Source organism: Rhipicephalus sanguineus, unplaced genomic scaffold, assembly GCF_013339695.2.
Source record: "Rhipicephalus sanguineus isolate Rsan-2018 unplaced genomic scaffold, BIME_Rsan_1.4 Seq433, whole genome shotgun sequence".
Classification (NCBI taxonomy): Eukaryota; Metazoa; Arthropoda; class Arachnida; order Ixodida; family Ixodidae; genus Rhipicephalus; species Rhipicephalus sanguineus.
In genome coordinates this window covers 610860-633283 of record NW_023615247.1, presented here as the reverse complement: position 1 = coordinate 633283, position 22424 = coordinate 610860, and the positions used below count along the sequence as shown (strand labels likewise).

The following is a 22424-nucleotide window of genomic DNA, read 5'->3' as shown; positions in this document are numbered from 1 at the left end:
GCCTACTGCAAGTACAGCGGCGCAGTGCCCACTGCGCCATAATTCTTGCTTTTGCGAATTGGCGAGGTACCCAATGCGCGTCCGTAAGGCAACAGGTGCACCGGCGTAGCTGCGCACTTTGTTGATGCTGTTGCTGATCATCATCATCATCATCATCAGCCTGTCTACGCCCACTGCAGGGCAAAGGCCTCTCCCATGTTCCGCCAATTAACCCGGTCCTGTGCTTTCTGCTGCCACGTAATACCTGCAAACTTCTTAATCTCATCTACCCACCTAATTTTCTGTCTCCCCTCACGCGTTTGCCATCTCTTGGAATCCAGTCAGTTACCCTTAATGACCACCGGTTATCCTGCCGACGTGCTACGTGCCCGGCCCATATCCATTTCTTCTTCTTGATTTCAACTATGATGTCCTTAACCCCCGTTTGTTCCCTGACCCACTCTGCTCTCTTCCTGTCTCTTAAGGTTACACCTATCATTTTCCTTTCCATCGCTCGCTGCGTCGTCCTCAATTTAAGTTGAACCCTCTTTGTAAGTCTCCAGGTTTCTGCTCCGTAGGTAAGTACCGGTAAGATGCTGTTGCTGATAATGACGGTTAATTATGCCTGAGCGCTTTGTTAAGGGTGGGCAGCTTTAAACCGCCCACTCGTTGCGCAATTCACTTCTTTTGACTCCTGGTGCGATTCCACGATTCTGCCACGCAATAATGCATGCGTTAGACTTCATGCCATTCATAGAGTTTTTTTCCGAAACAGTTCGAAGCACAGGCGTGGAGTAGAAGCTCTGATTGCCAGGGTTTGACTCAAACAGAAGATCTTTATTATCTAGTTCCATCTATCTCGAACTTTAGCTCACGGACAACACTGATTTTTCGCTCACAATCAACGATGGCGACGCCGACGGCGGAACTTCTGCGAAACGAGCTGTTTAACGCTGTCGCGTTAAAAATACCATTTCTGTTTCTCTCATAGAACTTCCGGACACTTTCTTTCAACCTTGAATTTATAGTCGTACTGTATCACGCGCACGATGTCGCTTTGGCGTTACGCTTCTCTCGTCCCGCGTCATCTACTGTCCCGGCCAACGAGAGCGCGCCAAAGCGGTCCGGAGACCGAAGGTGTGCCCTCTCTCCCGTCGACTCCGACCCCGGCGCGTATGCATTTGGAGCAGCTGCGTCTTTGGCGTCACCCGGAAAAGCGGCCGCTGTTTGGCAGAGTCCCACGAAGTCGCGCACAGTAAACGACAACACCGCAGCTGCCAGCGAAAGGCTCACAGCTGCCTCTCTTCCGGACCGTGTCCCAGCTTGAATCCGATGAGTGCTCCTCACCCGGCGGCAGAGCAGCGGCGCATGCGAATCGGCCTTCGCATCCACGGACCCTGCATTGGGACCAGCATTCGCAACGCACGGTACTTTTCGACGTGCTCGTTTTTCTATTGGCCATACCTCGCGTGTCAATTGGTTTGCTGGTGCGCTTAAGGAGTCGATAAACGGTGAACTCTGCCGTAAAGTTAGAATATGGCTGTCGCCACGGTGCTTAAGCGATGCATACGAGAAAGAATAACGGTGCGCACAATCTTCGTCGTCCTTGTCCGTGCCGTGAAGCGCTGTTGCATCAAACCAGTCAGCAGAACACTGTGTAAATAACTCACAATATCATTCTTTCTACGCAAAATGCTATACGTGATAAAACTAACTAGGTGCGCTGAAAACAGCGCAAAATAAGACGTGAAAAAGGCACACGAAAACACGCACGGGTCGCTGACTATCACATGAACTTATGAATATACTAAAGAACCCGTTGCTAACACAACAAGAACATAAAAATAGTGCATTATAGTCTGGTTACGCTTACGAGAACAAATGCATCGGGTCTCTTGTCGTATTGGTCGATAAGCATGTGATTTATTTGAGAGAGAATGAAACAGACGACGTGCATATACAATTATTTTCGATACACCTAAAAGTTATAGTTTTTCGCTAAGACAGCACGTTTTTCGAACTGGTGGTGACCCTCGTTGTTTAGAGCGAACATCACGAACCAAGGCGGCCACTTTAGGTTCGCGTTCTAGCGGTGCTCGCGTATTCTCTATTCGAAACGTCAGACACTTTGGCGTACATATAATTTCTCGCAGATCAGGAAGATGCCGTAGACAGCGTTCACTATACATTCAGGAATAAAAACAGTGATTGGTGGTTTTAGTGAGAGTGAAACGATGCTTTGTCTTGTCGTGATACCAACTGTGTTAAAAATTATGACAACTCGTTCGGCACAGTTAAAACGACTTGAGCTCTGGTGTGCTGGCGTATCTGCTGTTTATTTATTTATTTATTTATTATTTATTTATTTATTTATTATTTATTTATTTATTTATTTATTTAAAAATACCTCAGACGTCCCGTGGGAAGCATTGTATGATGAATTTAAGGCAGAAATAAATACATACATTGCAAAAAACTACATTATGTAGCATCAATACATACCAGCATTTCGCTTGGAAATCCGAAATTAAAACAAAACAAAACAAATTTCTGCACAAAAACAGTTCAACTGAGCAGGCAGTACTAAACCTGACAGCAGTTAGAATGCAGCAATTTTATGTAACTCAAATATATAATGATATAAGGCTATATAAAAGAAATATATTGTACCAATAATACGAATGTGTTAAAGGCACGAAAGTAGGTATGGCGTGATTCTGCGAAACTACCGCGGCTTTTCATCAGTGTTCCTTATTATTGCAAGCGCATTGATTGACTCATTGTGCGACCCCGCCGTCATCAGAAAGCTGTGGCATAAACACGGCGCTCAAATCAAGTCATCTCCATTTAACGAAAAAGAGAATGGCCGCAGTGAGGATTCGATCCTGAGCCCCACCAGTACTGCTATTGTTACGCGTAGCCTATAGCGCGCTAACCACTCCGCCACCATTTCAACAGGTGGCCGTAATGGAAAAAATCTCAAAGGGTGCCTTATGCGTTCGCCTAAGACGACTCGAAGGCGAAAACCATCTTCTTCTCCTATTTCTTCTCAGTCGATCTATTGAGCCTCCCCTCCGACAGTTTTGTACACCAAACGTGGTTTTGCACTGCCTCCAGGATCGGAGGCATTTAGAGCTTTCTGGTTTTTTTTTAGTTTTGCACTGCCTCCGTGATCGGCCACCCTTGACAAAGCGAAGATGTCATGTGATGACGTCACCTAGTGACATCAATTTATGTCACGTCATAGTGACGTTATGATGACGCCACAAATCTTGTTATCTGTGACGCCATGATAATTTCTTGCATCACTCGTGTTAACGCCGACACCACGTGATGCTGATGGTATACATTTTCGCGTTTAATGAGGCACCTAAGGCTTTCGCCTTAATATCCTGTGCGCGTAGTTGGGCACTGACTGGAGGGCCGTTCACTTGATAGAGCGTAATAGGAGCCGCGCCACAGTCGACGCGATGATGTCTTCATAGTCCGCAGTAAAAGGACGTCTATTAGCACCTAAACATCTCTGGGTCACGTGACATGAGCATAAGCATTCTGTATGATGCCACACCACTGCCATAAAATATGAATGAAAGGCAAGGTTCTGCCTGCGTTGCGTGAGTGTCGCTATTTGCAAGTAACTGCGCGGTTATTACTGTTCCTACACGAGTGCAGTTGACAGTTTTGCACAAGTGTTGAAGATTGGGCGAGTTGGTTCGTCGTACTTGAACTGGTATAGCGCATTACGGGGAAGAAGAAACGGCCGAGCAGACCGACACAAGAGGACAGAGCGCTAACTTCCAACTGGGCTTTATTGTGAAAATGCATCAAATATGTAGACTTGCGCAAGCATACAAAAAACACCCTAACGCATCGCCAAGATTAGGTCTGCTCGGCCGTTTCTTCTTCCCCGTAATGCGCTATACCAGCTCAAGTATGACAGTATTGATATCAGTGCAGTTATTAGGTACCCACTACGTCATAATCATCCTCATTTCCCTAAGTAGGGAAGTACCCACTACGTCATAATGCATCATTTGCGAAGTAACGAGGTACGCACTACGCGTTTCTAAGGCAAAAATGGCACCTACGTAGCTGCCCATTTTGTTGGTGCTGTGGCTGATGATGATGAAGAATTATGGCTGAACCCTTTGTAATGGGTGGGACCATTTAAGCCACCCGCTTGTCACGCAATTCATTGTATGGCACCTGGTCGGTTATATGTGCCAATATTGCATGCGATTGGGAACAATGTTCCAGACTGTTCGGGTCATGCACACATTCTCTTGTATTGAGCGACCCTTTAAACCGCAGGTACGGTGGGCACCAATACCAATATCGACACTGCGAATTGTGGTCTGTTAGTACTTTCGCAAGAATATTATTGTCAACAGCAGAGAACGTCATGCGTCTCTACCAGTCGACATGACGAAGCGTTTCTCTGTCATTGTACTTTCCAGTTGGCAGAGTATCTTCTGGTGAATGATTGAGGAAGGGCTTCCAGGTAATACCATGCGTAAAAATTTTGAGTAGTACTGTTAGAGTACGAATATACACGTCAAATAAAGCTTGCCTGAAATTCCGTCAGATCCTGGCATTTTAGGCATGTTTAATTTTTGAGTGTCGAGTTCTATTTCTTGTTGAGGGAGTGAAGCACTAATAGGAGCACACTCTTCCTCATTTGAGAGTGTATCAAAAGACAGTTACTGTGTTACCACATCTTGATTCTATGTCCTAGAACAGGTTCTGAACAATGTCATGCAGTAGGTTTCAAATTGCGTCATGATTTCATTTGTATTGATACCAGTTACCTTTGCGAAGAAATATCTGGTATAACTCAACTTTTGCATTGTGGTATCTAGTAAAGGTTGACGTGCGGAGTCTTCCGAATGAAAGTATGATTATTTCTTGACCGAACACGGTCACCCCTGTTGCGTGTTGCTTCACACTTCTGGTGTGCAGATTTGCCATTATCAATTCCGTCTCCATAAGAACCAGGCGCCTCACACAGTTCTCAATATTTTTTGGTATCATCTGTTGTTCTAATTTCTATGGAAAGACGTCAGGGATCCCATTTTCATAGCTGTTGCCCACACATCTTGTTTTAATAATTCCTAAATAAATGGCAGCGCGAAGAACACGAGGACAAATTGAATATACGTACAACAGACAGGCGCCAAATCCCCAACAGGCGAACAGACATATCACCCGACAAACAACTCCTCAGTGCCTCGCGCACACGTCCTCCTCTTCTTCATCCCCTATGTAAGTGGCACATAACGGTATCTTTTAGCGAATCTGGTATAGTCATTCCTTCCGCAATAAATACCTCTTACTTTATGTTGTCTGACTACTTAGACTAGACCAGTCTTAGCACCCTCCATTCCTCGAGGGAGACTGGGCCCGTATTCTCAAACTTTCGCGAAAGGCGATAGTATCGCGTTTGGTGACGTAGAATCTGATGCGTTCAATTACTGAAGAAACACTTGCCTGTGACGTCATAGTTGCACTGGCCGTTGGAGTTACAAATGACGCAAAACATAGGAGTGAGCGTACCGTGCGAGCGAAGAGTGACCCGAGTGCGACGTTTTCGAGCGCATGCAGACTTCTACGCAGTGGCCAGGCTTGGCTGTGGCTACTTGAAATATAGACCAGAACACAGCGAATTCCATGCGCATCGCCATATTTGCATCGCGCGTCGCGCCATCTATCGCACACGCGAGGAAACAACGTGCGCGGGCTGCCACGCTAGCAGACGCCGCACAGAGCAAACGTGAAACTCCCGAAACTCAGCCCGTCGGAGAGCGTGTTTCGCGTCTTTTCTGGCCTGGACATTTTCGCTGATTTATTGGAACATCAAGAACATCTTGCTCATGCAAGTCCACAATGTATACAGTACGTGCTGAGTGGGCTGCGGAAGCAACCTCGTCGGATACGTACGCTGTTACATTTGTAAAAAAACGTTCTCGCTGTAGTACGCGTGAATCGTAATCGCAGTGCAGCTCGCGAAAGAGTGAAACGATGTTTTGTTGCCCCATATTACAAGTTGTGCACAAAGTTTTGTGAAAGCTCATCATTTCAGCATTCATCGCGTAATAATTAGAGTACGCTTTACGGGTAGTTTCGCGGAACGTAATTTTTGTTTCACGAGCGCTCTTACAATGCGTCTTGCTCACAAAAGCGTGCTATCAGAGTATCACCTGCAGTGACGTTCATCGATCCCTTTTGGAAGCTATCTGCGCGATTTTATTCTTGTAACGATGGTGTTTACAAGCGAAACTGTGCTACTATTAGTTAAGCCGGTTAGCTACGTCTGCGACGTAAAGGACACTGGCGCGAGTACTCTTTACTTACGTGCCAATATATGTATTATGTGCAGCTGGATGCGTCGTGTCCAAATAAATTTGGGGACATCGAACACTGCAGTGAAAGCACGAAATTCTGGCCAGCTGTTGAGGAGCACCGTGCCATTTATTACCTTTCGAAGACGAAATCTCGAAGGCGTGGATGCCATCAAAAGCACTAAAGCTTAATACTACGTTGAAAGTGGCAAAGCATGCTGATTTCTTGTGCTTGAAAGCACTACCTTGCACTACATTTTCGTCAAAGGAAACGCTCGAAGGTATGAAGTGCACCCCCACACAAAGCTCGCGCCTGCCTTCAACCCAGCTGCGTGTCACGCAAATTAGGTTCGCAAAACGAAATAGGTGGGCACCACACTGCAGAATACACGCATTTAGTGTACTTACTCGAGCATTTTCACTCGGCTCCTAGTTTTTTTGCTTGAATCACAGTTATCCACTCGCGGCGAAGCTGAAAATACCGCACCGGCACTATTTCCGTGGCGCGTCGTATAATCGTCGCAGACAACGCTATTATCCTCTTGTTGCGCTGCTTGTTTTGGCATCCAAAGACGACGCAGTAGTGCCCAGACGAGCTCTTATACGCTGAAGCGGCGTGAACGGGTACTTTTCTGCACTTTAAAGCTTCAGAACTGCAGCTTGCCCTGTTTGCTTAGTGCAGCCGGCGCGCGCCTCGGCAGCCCGGTCAGCCCGGCGTCTGGGTGCGAGAGTATCCGCTCGGCTCGCCAGCAGCCTGGGTGCGAGACAGGCGTGCTCTGGTGTATAGGACCCGTTGAAAAGTCCTTTCAGCATTCTTTTGTGCAATCGTCTAATGCACAGTATAATATTTAAAGAATGCAACTTTGTGTGAAATATTTTCGTTGAGAGTTTAACGCGGCGTACTCAGAGTTCAGCTGTAGTGTGCAGCCGCCGCGACATCGTCTCAACATCTCAACATGTTGCCGGCGCACAATAAACCACGCAAGCAACGCGCGGTTCACGTTACTGGAACGTTCAAACCACGAAGAGAAACACGCGCTGACAAACAAAGAGTACTGAAAACACCCCAAGGTAATGCTCGCTGAAAGCTTCAGCTTAAAAAATGCTGCGCACATCCACCAAGGATTGAATACTGGAAGCTGCCGTCTATGTCACTGAAATGCTAGACTTCACCACCAACCGACGGTGATAAGGTGCGTTCGTTTATTCCAGGCATGTCGGAAGTGCCGTAGAGCACCGTCACGTCAACGGAAATACTAGATGGCGCCCTCACTTTTCCGGTTTTGCTCAATAGCGAATCAGCGCGCACCAAAGGCGATACTTTTGCGATTGTCGCATTTTGCGATCGTTTGAGAATACGGCCCCTGCACATCTCTTCTTCGACCTAATCTTGAATAGGACGTTTTCTTCTTTGAGCCTCAAAGGTAATTTATCTACGTAATATGTTATAATCATTCATCCCCAGTTGCGTATCTACAGATTTATCCTCTACAAGTACTACTGCTACAGCAGTGTTACGGCCGCCAAAGCTGAAGTTGATGTTTGTTGACAGTTCAGACACTACATGACAGGTCACGAATTGTCATGGTGTCGAAGCTACAGGCGTATCTATACACACTATCTGGGCTCCTGGCACCACGAGTACAGCAGGTAACAGCGGACAACTGCAGAAACAAAAAGTCATATGTATATACGTGTACATATATACAAATGACACAATTATGCATAAGCAGTGCCGTATAATAAACAGCAATAATCTACTTCGACGTACCTTTTATAGGGTAGTTTCATTTTTCGTCTTCTTCAAGCTAATTAAATAATATGCTATAGTCATTCATTCCAATACCCGTACTTCCAGACTTATTCTAACTACACTTATTCATTCTAACTACAGTGGTACAGTAGTACGCCTGTCACCGTTCTGAAATCACAACTTCATTCCCCTGTACCTGTATGTTGCCGCACGATAGCACGCATCCGCCTTTTTCGCAGGTTACTTGATTTCTTCAGCACCAAGCGATCATTCGTGTCACGCCGCATCGCATGTCGCTATTCAAAACGCTTTTCATGCACCCCGAGCCAGCACAAGCTGCACAACAGACATATCCAAAAATCTTTACGGAGTGTTATTGTGACTGGCGCGACCTCGCTGCCCCTTTTCCTGTTGATGATGAATCATCTCAAATTGAAGCCTACCAACGAAGAACCTTTTATCTTGCAACTTACGACTTCTACCCTTATGTCCATTTGTCACGTAGAGCCAAAGGTTCTCAAAGGTTTTCAGGTAATGAATGAATGAATGAATGAATGAATGAATGAATGAATGAATGAATGAATCAATCAATCAATCAATCAATCAATCAATCAATCAATCAATCAATCAATCAATCAATCAATCAATGCATAGGTATTTGAAGTCCATAAAGATTGAATTACATACAACTTGTAACTGTGCGTGCATTAAGTGTCAGCTCCGTGAGGTATGGCGTTCCTTAGCATGACACTGGAGGCACTTGTACGAATTTAGTTTATTAGCATTCTACTAAAAATTTAACGAAGGTTTCACTCAAGCACCGTATGTCAAAAGGGTGTATTGCATCTGCAGAAGTAATATTCTTTTGCCCGTTTTTTGCACATAAAGCAGTAATACATGTGCTGAATCGTTACTTGGAATGCGTAGATGTTTCTTGTGTAGTAGCTGACTCGCGCCGCGCATTGGAATAACGTCGCCGCGGCCGTACGACACCAATTCGTGACACGTGAGAGCGCTCTGAGATGTTGCCACCAATGGAGTGGCAAGAGTTTCGTCATCTCGTTTGCGCATCAATCATCGCCGCGCTCGAGACGAGCCCTCTCCTTTCGGAAGACGCTCTGCCAAGTGTCAGACGGGGGCATTGTTAGCTTGCGCAGTCAGGACGAGCAAACCAATGCGGCTTTTCTTTGCTGCAGGAACCCGGGGGGCTGAGCAAGGCACAGCGGCTGCGGACATGAACATCCGCAAGGGCGTCATGACGGAGTACAAGCATGAATCTCGGAGACCGTCGCACGACGCCTCTCGCGAAAACGTCGCCTTCTGCAACGGCCACACCCGAAAGGACCGGTCTCCAGAAGCAGCGAACTACCAGCAGGCCTTCAGTAACGGCATCGCGTGTCACGCAGCCGAGGATGGCTCGAGGAGGGCAAGCGTCGTGTGCTACAGGGACGGCGAGGAATGCGTCTTCCGGAAAGGCATCTGTTACTCGGAGAACTGCGCAGGCGTAACCGACGAGAACCTGAACGAGTCCAGTGCAGCGCGTCTCAAGCCGGACGACGACTGCCCTACCAGGAGAAGCGCTCCTTTGCGGCGTCTAGCGAAGAGTCGTTGCTCAGCATTTTCAAGCAAGCGGCTGTGCCGTTCTTCCTCGGCGGTCTAGGCACGGTGTTTGCGGGACTTATTCTCGACACGGTTCAGTTCTGGCCCCCGTTCGAGCACGTAACGGAGCTGTTCATCGTGGTGCCTCCGCTTCTAGGCCTTAAGGGCAACCTGGAGATGACGCTAGCGGCGAGGCTGTCGACGCAAGCCAACCTTGGTAACATGGACACGCCAAGGAAAGTGTGGGACATTGCGGTTGGCAACATGGCACTCGTTCAGGTGAGCCGCCGCTCCTCTTTTTTATGTGTGAGCGCTATCACAGGAGTCTTAATGGCTAATGCCGCTTCAAGCGGGGAAACACAAGTACGCCGTGCTCGCAACGACTCGGAGCGAATGGCACGATGACAGTTCACTGTAAAATATGATTCGCACCATTAATGCCCTATAAGGAAGAGATCCTTCCGCCGACTTAGTGATCAGGCCGCCCTCTAGGCAGCGCTCTAACCGGCATTATTATTTTGGAAACTGTATCAGTATTAATGTTTATCTAAACCTTGCATCAAATCCCCTTCAGATGTGACCACATATATGACATATGAGAAATGCCTGCTTTCAAACAGCAACGTTAGCTGACATTTTGTTCAAAATTCGCGGATACTGAAATGTCCAGGAGGTACCAGCTGTTGGTCTTTTCTGAACGAACGTCAACGCATTTGCATCTACCTTCCATAAGGGGAAATCGGTGTAGTCTACCAAGCATTTGATGGAGTAATGCAGAGGCATAGCAGCAATATTATTTCACTATATTGCGGTAAGTGCCAGTTGGCAGCGGTAGCAATTTGGAGAATGCTCGTTTTATGCGAGCAAGTAAACCAGCCTTCACTAAAAGCTTGTGTTTTAATTTTGATCTACTCTATACTGTGTCTATACCTTAGTTTTATTATAAATGTATGCAATATTTACTAAGTTGTGTGATTTATTGATAATACATTTTCTAATCGGGTCCCGCGGTGAAAAAGAGCTTTGACCTTTCATAGTCAATTGGAATACCACTGACCCATCCCTTTAACATGCGCATGAGTACGCCTCTTCTACCATTACTTTCTCGACGTTACTGTTTTCGCATCTTGTACAGAAATTGTACAGAGCACCAATGAACATGTATCGTTTTCTTCTTGGGGAGCCCGTTTAACATTTTATCAGGCGTTAAGCTTGAGAAGCTTTTTTATATTTTTTCATTAACACGAAAGTGTTTTACGCCGGGGTCCACTAAGACTTTAGTGACGTATTTCCGTCACGGATATGACGTTGATAAAATGGACGGTAACAGATGAGAAAGAAAAATTGTAACAAAAGTGTTCTGTTGCGGGGAATCGAACCTACGACCTCTTGGTCCGCAACGATAAGCGCCCGGCGTTCTACCGACTAAGCTAACGAGGCAGATGCACGACACTTTACAAACGCGCTTTATATCTCTCACACATTCTCTCTCGCACGGTGCTCTTTGTTGGCGGGGCTAGACGGGGTGGGGTGGTGCCGCCGTCTGTGAGCGGTTCAGTGAAGCAGTGCGGCATGACACTAGCGCCGATAGAGAATGATTCGGCGACAACGCAGTTAAAGCATGGCCTCGGAGGCATGGTTAAAGCGTCTCGATACCAGCGAAAAACAATGGCGGCGCTAGCATTGGGTGTTGCCCTAGACGAAGCTACGTTCTTGTCTTACGCTTCGTGTTAAAGCTTGACGGCTGGTTCTCGGAGTAGTGCAGCTTCCACATGCACTAACGGTGTTCCGCCGCCGACTGTTTCGAGAGCGATAGCACCGACTAATAAAACTGCTGCAACAAGCGCCGCAGAAAGGCAACGATGTCAACGGGCGATTGTTGTGCCTTCGTGGAGTGTGACAGAGGTCAGCGGGACGTGGAACGTCTGCGCGCGTTCGCGGCTCAAGCTACGAACCTCTGCCTCCCGTGTTGCTGAAGCGCAATGTGGTAGTGTATGCATGAGCACAGGCGCAGGTTACCCTATTACTCGGGAGGGCACACCGTGCCATTTCTCTCCTTAATGGACCACGCTTTGAAGAAGTGCATATCGAGTACCAGTGTTCATTATGTGCTTGTTGACATCATCTTTGCGCGAATTCACTGTACGCTGTGTCCAGGTATATGTTGAAAACTTCAGCTATACCACATCGTTTAAATGATGACCATGGGCGTTAGTCTTTGCGATGGAAATGTGCCACTAGGCGTCAACGTGGGTGAATCCACGTCAAACGGTGCTGTTGCTGCCAAACACCAATAGACATTGTACAAGCTCTCATATCACTACATAAGCTGTAGTTCTGTGAAGACGCGTTCACTAACTCGGTAAGCAAGCGACGACAGGCGAGGCCTGTCGTCGGTGCTTACCAGTTATTTCGTCGGTCAAGGGACATAAGGGGCGCCGTTGAGACGGGGACGGTCGCGAGCGCTGGCGAACGCGCTATCTCGACAGACATCGGTAACGGCTACCCTTTTACGTGCTGGACTGCGGCGAAAAGTGCCCAGCTACTTCATGCGCAATGAAACTGAGTTGGACCTTTCTACCATCGTTTAAAAAAAGAAAAGAAGAATCCTTTTACTACGTGGCCAGACAATTTTGTGGGTGGCCAGACAAAGCACTGGACGCGCGGGGCAAAACTGGATTTCCGGGAGATTTTCCTATGACCCGTACAACTGGGAGAAACGTTCAAAATCCGGGAGTCTCCCGGGTAATCCGGGAGACTTGGCAGGTATGGCTTCACCCAACGCCGCCTGCGTTTGACCCAACTCATACTCTGCTGCTTCTCCGAACTCAAGAGCAGCCTACCTAAAGCAGCTTGCGGACCTAGTGTCTTGGGTCCCCAATTCTAAAACTCTTTTCTGTCGCTAGCGTAGGCGTATGCAGAGTGCGTTGAATTATCGCTACCACTGCGAATCACCCCGGCGAATGGCCGGTCCCGCGGACGAAGCGTCAGTGAAATCGTGGTGCGCTCTACGCTCCACCTTCTTCGCTTTGTAAGATATATATAAATAAATAAATAAATTTGTATATATATATATATATAGTATAATGTGTGTGTTTGTGTGTCTGCGAGCGAATCACGAATCGTCAACACCTAGGAAAGGATAGACCTCTTTCTTGGTTACCTGTTTTAACATGCGGTAATCTATGCAGAAGCGTAAGCTGCTGCCTTTTTCTTTGGAGGAAACAGCGGGGCACGCCCAAGGAATCTTCAAAGGCTTTATCATGTCATCCTCGAGCATTTTCTTCACTTGATTCTGAATTCCGCCGCGTTCCTTCTGAACCTCGGGATAATCATTCTGTCGAATTGGCCTCGTGGTAATTCTCGTGATTATCCGGCGCTCGATCACTGGTCTTTGCTTAAGTGTTGACGTAGTCGGAAAGCAGTCCCCAAACCTGTGTATCAAATCGACTAGGCACTGTCTCACGAAATGCAACAGTGTGCATCTGACGTCGACACAAAGAAGTGGAAGGCGGAATGAACCAGTACTTCTATTTAAGCTATGTCGACACAGAAAGCAATTGCGGTGCCCTTCTGTATGTGACGACGTTGATTATTTAAGTTTTTCAAAAGCAGAAGTCGTCACCATAGATGATACGACGTCGACAATTACAAACTTCAACAAATTCGTTCACGCCGATATTAAGACTATACCACTGACAACATTTGTGGACACTGCCGCAGACTTTTAAATTAAGCGCTACAGCTCGCCTACTGTATTAGGAAAGTCCAAGCACCATGGCAAAGGACCGCATAACAATTCTGAGGGTCAGATGATGACAGCAACTGGTAAATGTTCCGTGAAATTATAAAATGGGTATGATTCATGTGCAGTGCATGTCCATGAATCATTTCCATAAGGCCTCTTGCGATCAAACCAGCTTGTGTGAGTCACAAGTATTTACTCCGCTATGACATCGCTATGACATACAAGCATAGGTCGGCAAACATCACTCATGAGTAGGCTCCCTCAGACTCACTCCGACTCAGATCGGGCCGTGAGTCTGAGTCTGAGTGAGTCCGGGTGAGTAATATTTTTGTGAGTCTGAGTCCGAGTGGGTTCAGTTGAGGAATATGTTGGTGAGTCTGAGTCCGAGTGAGCCCTAAGCTCAAATATATATTTCTTGAGTGAGTTCCAGTGAGCTCCACCTTTTGATGCCGACTTATTTGGTCCTACCTACTCATTTTCAGCATTACTATCAGCCTTATTGATAGACTTGTGTCTATTCACACATATCTCAGCACATTAGCTCAGCGCTCCTCAGTATTTATTGATCAGAGGCGTGAGTTAGGGGAAGCGGTGCCATGACCCTCCCCGCAAACTGTTTCATGGGAATCTCTTGATAAAGTTATCTCGTGTGAGTCGCGTATTTCATAAAAATGTCCTTACTGAATTGGACATAATAATTTGACACATGATATATGATAAACTGTATTTGAGGCACAAGATCAAAAGGCGTATCGTAGAGCACCAATTTAGTGAGATATTGCGGTAAATAGGATTTGCACAACATGATTGAAAAAGCTAATTTCACGCCAGCGGACTCATGAGTCGACTCACCCAAGCTCACTCAGACTCGGGTGAAGCCGTGAGTCTGAGTGAGTAAGTTCGGCTGAGTAAGGTGTTGGTGAATTTGAGTCCGAGTGAGCCCTCAGAGCAAAATCTATTTCTTGAGTGGGAGTCTGAGTGAGCTCCAATTTTTTGCCTACCTATGCATACAAGGCCTCTCGCATGACACTCGTACAGGGCAGCAGGACTGCAGCGAGATCATTACGTCGTCGGCTGTTCGCAAACGCTCAGGCTGCCCCTCATTCTCAGTGTCAACATGTGGACTCGCGGGAACCTTCGCCATGCTACCTGGAATGTTCATGCGCTCACTGTAATATCTCAGCAAATCCGTTTGCAAACTTATTTCGTTGCCACCCTTTGGGGGAGTCACGATCCTGGCGACGAAGCCAGCATCACCAAAGGGTAGTTGTTTGGCGGTAACATTTACTTATTATTTCATTAGCTGACCCTTAGAATTTTTATGTGGTATTTGCCATGGTGCTTGCGCCTCCCTAAGGTGGTCGGCGAGCTGTGACGCCTAATTGAAAAGTCTGCGACAGTGTCCGCAAGTGCTTTCACGTTATTACTGTGGGTAGTAATCTTAAAACCTGTGCGAACCACTTCGTTAGCTCCTGTATTTTCGACGATGTATCTTCTATTGCGACGATTTCTTCGGGGCTATCCGATGAGCCAGACGCAAGAGCCTCTTCCAAGTCCCATTACCTGCCGACAACGAAGACGACATCCAGCAACCGAGAAACATGCTTACGTAAAGAGCGGCCACGCGAGCCGCTCTGCGGGCGAGCAAGTGAGGGTCTAACCACCCTCCAGGTGGCGTAGCGATGTGCGCTTCCACTTCCCTTCAACGACAGGCAGCTGATCATGCATACACCAGGTTGCGTCGGCAAGGCGTCTTTCATATTTCTTCCAGCGTTCGTCGGCGTCTGGAACAGCAGCCTCAGAAAGAGCATCACCCGTCCACCTACATGTTCCCATTACATTTTCGCAAGGCATAAATTTTTGCTGATATATACAGTTTTTCATGTCGGCTCTACATCGTGTGCGGTACAGGGCGTTTATTCCACTACCACGAAATTCATTGAAGTCTTCACTGCAGAACCCTACCAACAGTTCTTTGGAGCCATCTCTTCGCATGCTGAGCCACGTGGGTGTGGGGTGAGCCGTCAGCGCTTGGTTAATGACGACGCAGTCGCGCCCCAACAGGTCCACCCGATCGATTCAGAGCACGAGAGCACTTCCAGGCAAGAGCGCAGTGTACCGTTGTTGTCTGCGTTCGACGAGCGACAAGAAATAAGATACAAGAAACGCCTCGCGTCCTCCCAGAGCTACGTCGGCCATATAAAACCTTGCAAAAATAACGGGCTGTTTTCCGAAAATGATGCAGATCTCTAAAGTTAGTGTCCTGCACAAAAAGGGCGATAAGAATGAGTTGTCGAATTACAGGCCGATTTCTATATTGCCAATATTTCAAAAGGCCTTGAGAAGATCATTCATAAACGAGTAACAAAATTTTGTCACGCTTTCAATCTAATTAATAAATCTCAGTATGGCTTTCTCCACGGCAAATCAATAGAATCTGCACTACTGACCCAGAAGGAAATCATCCTTAAAGCTTTTGAACTAAAACAGATATGTGTAGGCATTTACATAGATTTTTCAAAGGCGTTTGACCGGATTCACCATGCAACATTGTTAGAAAAACTGCAACTATATGGTATTCGCGGCACGCCACTGCTCTTGATAAAATCCTACTTGAAGCATACGTTTCAGTGTGTCAGCTTAGGAACGGCAGTTTCATCGTTACAGCAGGTAGTCACTGGCGTTCCGCAAGGAAGCATATTGGGTCCTTTATTGTTCATCCTTTACATAAACGATATAAACACTATCAACAAAGCACCAACTTATGTAATTTACGCTGATGACATCAGCCTATTTTTCACTGGAAAAAATCTGCAATATTTAGCACCTCAAATAAATAACATCCTTGAAGACATACAAAAGTGGAGTAAAGAAAACTCGTTGTTGATCAATGATGAGAAAACAAAGGCCGTTCTTTTTCATCCGCGTCAGCTTTCAGTCACCATTGATAGTCCTTTATTTTTAGGCACGGCGCCTCTAGAATTTGTGAACTCAATAAAAATTTTAGGTGTGCTGTTTCAAAAAAGTATGTCCTGGGACGATAATTTTGACCACGTTCAATCTCATGTGGCTAAAAGTGTGGGTGCTATTGCAAAATTTCGACACATTCTGCCTGCATCGATAAAACTTATGCTCTACAACACGCTTTTTTTATCCCACATAAATTATTGTTTTTTAGTGTGGGGAAATTCCACACAAAGAAATAACCATAGAATATTTATGTTACAAAAAAGAGCTCTTCGGTCTACAGCTAACGTTGAACATCGTGCGCATACAAAGGAATTGTTTCATCGTTTTAACGTTGTACCCATAGAAAATATATTATGATTGGAAACTAGCTATCAAATATAAAAAGTCAGTTTATAAAAATCAACATGACCTTCTAAATCTCGCTAACCTGAGAGGAAATGCTCCTTTCTATTCTCTCCGCAAACGAGACTTCTGGAATATCCCCTTTTGCCGAACAGAATACGGACGACAGATGTTGCAGTATTGTTTGCCTCACTTACTAAACACACTCCTCAGTAGCGAAATAGAATTAGAGAAACGTAGTGTAAGTGATATTAAAAAACACTTCCTGTAACTAATCCCCGTAAAAAAATTGCTGTACTGTATTAAGAGAGATGTATTTTCATTGTTTTTTTGTTTGTTTGATGATTGCCTGTTGTTATGGATTAATTATTGTGTTAAATAATTATCTTTAGCTGTTGACGATCTGTACATATATGCATTGACACATACTCTTTATCTTTGTAGTCGTAAATATTGTAGAAACAAGGTTTAAAGTATCACGTTAACCACTTTTTCCTCCTTTTTCTTTTTTTTCTCTCATGTAACGCGTTGGTTTGATTTTGTGATAGTATTTTTTCGTGTATGTAACGCGCTAGTTTGCTCTTTGATTGCATTTTGACATCCTTGTGTGTCCCTACTGTATGCCCTGTATATGGGGGCTTGGGCTTTCCTCAAGCGAATTGTATCGCTTTTGCCCAAGCTTGCCCACATCTCCAGGATGTAAATAAAACTGATTTGATTTGATTTGATTTGATTTGAATGGTCCTTGCATTGAAGACTCATTGAAAGAGCACCGAAAGGTGTCACAGCGCTAGCAGACACAGACGAGGAAGACACAACGGGACAGGCACCAACTTTGATGTGAATGTCAGAAACAACGGCATCCGTACACGGAGAAAGGCCCAATCACAGCACACGAAAACCTGCCGCATCCGAAAAGGCTAATTGATTTGCACTCAGTGCCACCCATAGGCGACTCACACAGCTCTCACTGGCTCTCGCGATCTCGGTGGCTTCAACAATCTCTCGCGTATATTTGTCTACATTCCTAACACAATAGTGCACTCTTAAAAGTTAAAAAAAGCTTCGCATCCACAATCACTTCAATGCACAGACGCATGACCATCCCGATAGCGGCTCGATTTCTGCTCATGTTCCTTGAGCCTATCGTTCAGGCATCTCCCCGACTGCCCAATATAATCTTTACGGCAAGAAAACGGGAAGCGATACACCGCCTTCTTTACGCATGAGACAAATGACTGATGCTTCTTTACACACCCTGCAGTATCGGCACGTCTCTTAACGGGTCCGTTGCCTTGCAAACGCTAATTTCTGCGGAGCAGCAAATAGCACATCTACATTTGCCTTCCGTCCAATTTCATTTAAGACATGTGACACAGTGTGCATGACGGGACGACAAGCTTTTCCATACCGTCAGAATTGCTCGCACACATGCCATTCTGTAGCTTTTTAACGCACTTTCTTCCACTGAAACGGGCACACGGCTGGGGTAACGTGCGAAGCGCGCTCTCAAAAAAAAAAAAATTAGCAATTGCTCGTTTCACAGGCTCGTGACCTTAAGTTGCTGCTTCTGTATCAGTCATCCCACTGTACGCTGGTGAAACTTGCAAACGCTTATCTTTGTTTTGACAACGCGCCTCGCGATTCATGCCCCCATAAAATATCTGGCAGCTACAAGCTCTTCTACAAGCTCAGCAGGGGCAGCGGTCATACCCGAGAAATCCCTCACCATAAAGTTCAAGACGTCGCACTTGACATCATCGACGGCTGCAGAACTCGCCGCCATCCGTGCTGCTCTAGAGTTCGTAGTGGAAGAAACGCCACAGGCGTGGTCAGTCTTCTCTGACTCCAAAGCAGCGCTCCAGTGCATTATGTCCCCATATCGTCATGGACCAAATGAACAGTTAGTCGCTGACATAAGACTGCTTCATCACCGCGCCATTGAGAAGCACCACAGCCTAATCTATCAGTGCATACCGGGCCATTGCGGTATCTACGGAAATGACCGTGCTGATGAGGCTGCCCGATCTGCCCATGATGCTCTCCATTGTGCAGCTATACCGCTGTCAAGAACGGACGCCGCAACAAGGCTTCGTTCCCATGCACGTGAACTGACACTGGCACAGTGGAACTCGACGGAATTTACCAACGCCCGTCTTCACAACTTGGACCCGAATCTACAGCTCCGTCTTCCGTCGGGAATAACTAGAGCTGACGAGACGCTCCTGTGCCGCCTGTGGCTCGGGGTGGCCTTCACGAAGGCCTACTCATTTCGAATTGGAATGGCCAGCAGCCCGACATGTGACAACTGTAGCTGCGAGGAGACAATCGCCCATCTTCTCTGTGAGTGTCCTTACTTCAGTGCACAAAGAGAAGAACTGTCCAAAGCGTTAAATGGACTGGACAGTCGTCCACTGTCGGAGGAAAAGATCTTAGGACACTGGTCGATACCATCCTCGGCACGGAAAGCTTTGAAAGCGTTATTGCGCTTTTTGCGCAAAACTAATCTCATAGACAGACTTTAAGCTGTGTCGTTTATCGTACTATTGTCCCTTTTTTTCTTCTTTTTTTGTAGCATCTCTTTTCTACCATCTTTCACTCCCCCTTCCCCTTTCCCCAGCACAGGGTAGCCAGCCGGTCTGAGAACTGGCTAACCTCCCTGTCTTTCCGTTTTTCTCCGCCTCCTCCTCCTCCTTTGATAAACAAAAGTAGCGCCTTTCGCTAGCAGGTTACCTCGCCCGTGTCCCTATTTCAGTGGCAGAAAGTGTGTTAAAAAAGCTAGACAAAATGACACGTGTGCGAGCAGTTCTGACGGTATCAAAAAGGTTGTCATGTCGTCACGCAGAACGTGTCACATGTCTTCAAAAAGCTGGACGGAAGGTAAATGTAGATGTGCTATTTTCTGCTTCACAGAAATTAATTAGCATTTGCAAGGCCACAGACCAGTTAGCTAAGCGACGTGCAGTATGTGCAAAGAAGCATCAGCATCCTTTTGTTTCACGAGTAAAGAATGCGGTATAATGCTTCAGTTTTCTTGTGGTAAAGTCCACATCGGGCAGTCTGGGAGGTGCCTGAACGATAGGCTGAGAGAACATGAGCAGCAGTTGAGCCGATATTGGGATGGTCATGTGTCTGTGCGTTGTAGTGATTGTGTATGTGAAGCTTTGTTTAGAGTGCGCAGTTGTGTATAGGAATGCGGATAAAGGTACGCGGCAAGTGTTGAAGCCGCCCTGATAGCGAGGGCGGCTAATAGTGTCGACTAATAACGACGAAAAATGTAGTTTATGTCATGGAGCACTTTCCATTAGAAAATGGAGCACTTTCCATTAGACAATAAATTGGAAATTGCCGAAACACTGCCTCGATCGCACTCTTGAAAAGAAAACAAATTATTTTTTTGTTAGAACTTCTGTGCCGTGTTTTATTGATAAGCGGCATCATGTATGCATGTTCAGGAGTCTGCATACGCAGAGTCACTTAACATAATAATATGCTCTTTCTGTGCGATAAAATCAGTTGAAGACCAGCGTTGTTACTGTTCTTTTATCTTTCACGGTGCCTGCGTGGGTTTCTTTCCTATTTCTCTTAAAGGCATCTTAACCACCCCGCGTTCAAAGGCGAGAGAGCGGTTTATTTCTCGTCTTCGCTACCCTTCCTACAGGCGATATCTCCTCCTCGCCACTTATTTCTTAAAAGCGCGTCTACAATGTCAGCACTAATCGTTGAGTCTATCAGGATTTCGCGCTTGTCGGCTACACGCTGTTATCTCCGCTTGCGCAGTTGCAAACACAGAAAGTGAAGTGAAATGACTAGATCGCGCATGATAGTCATGCGAGGCAAGGAAGAACGATTGGGTGGCTGCATGGCAAAGCAGTGCAGAAGAAAATTCACAAGGCAAGCTAACCGCCTTAAGTAGTGCATAATAGAGTGCAGCTCGATGCGCTGCCGATAGCGGCGACCACAGTCGTTGTTCGTCGATAATCTGGTGGTCGGTGAAACGCTTCAGCTTTTGTACATGCGTGATCGCAGCGCAATTGCTCGTACTCGCGTTGCTTCTAGAACAAACTCGACTACTTACTCCAAGCGTGCAACCTTATCAGAAAAGTGCAAAACCACAGTGAAGGTTCTCATGCACTCTAGCGTGGCCTCATCGGAGCGATAACTTTCGTTTAGCTAATGATGCGCGGTGAAGATGAAACTAAAGATGAGTAGCAATATGATCTGCCACTTACGTATGGCTTTCCTCCCGTGTTTTGTATATATATCTTTTTATTCGCACGACGCCCTTAGGGACAGCCTCTGTAGCGCCACGAGGGGCGCGTATACAGCCGGTATTTCAAAGAGAAGAGGAGCGCCGCCTGCCGGTTTGGGCGTTCCAGATTATTGTAGGATCATCTGTTAAGCTTGACCGCCGAAACGCGAACAGCTTAGTCTGTTCTGGAACTAACGCGGACACCAGTGATAAGGCTGGAATGTTCGATGTCGCATGTATAAATGCCGAACCACCTTACCGCAGATCAGTTTATCGACTGCCGACGCTCTTTTTGCCGCTATCCGTGTACAGTGTGTATTGCTGTAGTTTTACCAGGGGGATGAAACTTCGCGGTTTTTCTGTCCCGTGAACGCAGCGATCCTAATGTTTGGGGGCTGTACTACATACGAACATAAATGAACGTTGTTGTTCCATTTTATGGTAATTACCAGGTTACTTATTAACTCCGGAGTTTTTAATACGCAAGTGAATCTAAAGGTTGCAGTTCGAGGTTGCGAAAATTCGAGCGCCACCCGGAGTGTAAAACGGGAACTGCGCCATCCTATCTCTCACGGCGAAAAAGGGGCGTTTCTTGTTACGCGCCCATGTGTGCTACGGCCTACGGCGTCCCAAAGGCCGCTTTTACCACCGTAAGGTTTGTTTCAAGGAAACTGGCGAAACCCTTGCAAGCTTCAGCGAAACAGACGCATGAATGGATTCGCGCAGTTATCACAAATCGTGCTGTGCTGAGGGTGTCGAAATTCTTCACGCCACACCGGCATAAAATTCTTTAGGATCCCGGCGGACGAAAGGTACGATCTGCATGCTGCTCTCTGTTTTTCTACGCTTGCACGGCATATCAGGATGCGGTTGCAGCAGTAGCGCTAAAATATTCAAGTTGTGCTTTTACTTTATGAATGGTATGTTTAGGCAATAAATCATTCAAACAAACTCTGCTCTTTATTCTTGTCTAATTCATGTGTAGACGTAAACAAAAACAGTCTTACTTAGAATAAGTGGTGCAAAAGTAGGTGGATGGGTAAACCTTCATCCATCAGAACGCAACGATTGCCGTTTTGATCATGGTACGGGTTGCGCAACTGGAAGAAGCTCGCGTGCTCGCCATCTGAATACCTTCCACTCGCTCAATTTGGCTTGCTGGTGCATCCCAATTGAAATTGGTGCTAAATCGACCCCCCCCCCCCCCCACTCCTCAGTCCTCATCAAGATGGCGTCCCCCAGTGCGTGTCAGCAATGTGCCGCCATGTTTTAGTACCGCCCCCAAACACCAGGCGTTCGTCCGGCGCTGCCAGCGAATAATGCGTTCCATAGATGGTATAGGAAGTTTCACCCCCCTGGTTTTACTTTCCGTTTCTCGGCCACAAGTTCGGCCAAATAAAATGTTTCATCTTGGACACGCCGACTGCTTCCTTCGTGGACGTC

The 22424-nt window shown here is 46.5% G+C and overlaps 1 protein-coding gene across 1 annotated transcript in view; it reads left to right on the top strand.

The window, feature by feature from the left end:
* The first annotated feature begins 1197 nt into the window (after nucleotides 1-1197).
* Nucleotides 1198-22424, top strand: part of LOC119377325 (solute carrier family 41 member 1) — an 88262-nt gene continuing 67035 nt past the window's right edge. The window contains exons 1-2 of the mRNA XM_037646861.2: nucleotides 1198-1406; nucleotides 9267-9948. Of these exons, the coding sequence (XP_037502789.1) occupies nucleotides 9529-9948 (420 nt within the window). The 5' untranslated portion in view covers nucleotides 1198-1406; nucleotides 9267-9528. The remainder of the gene's footprint in view (nucleotides 1407-9266; nucleotides 9949-22424) is intronic.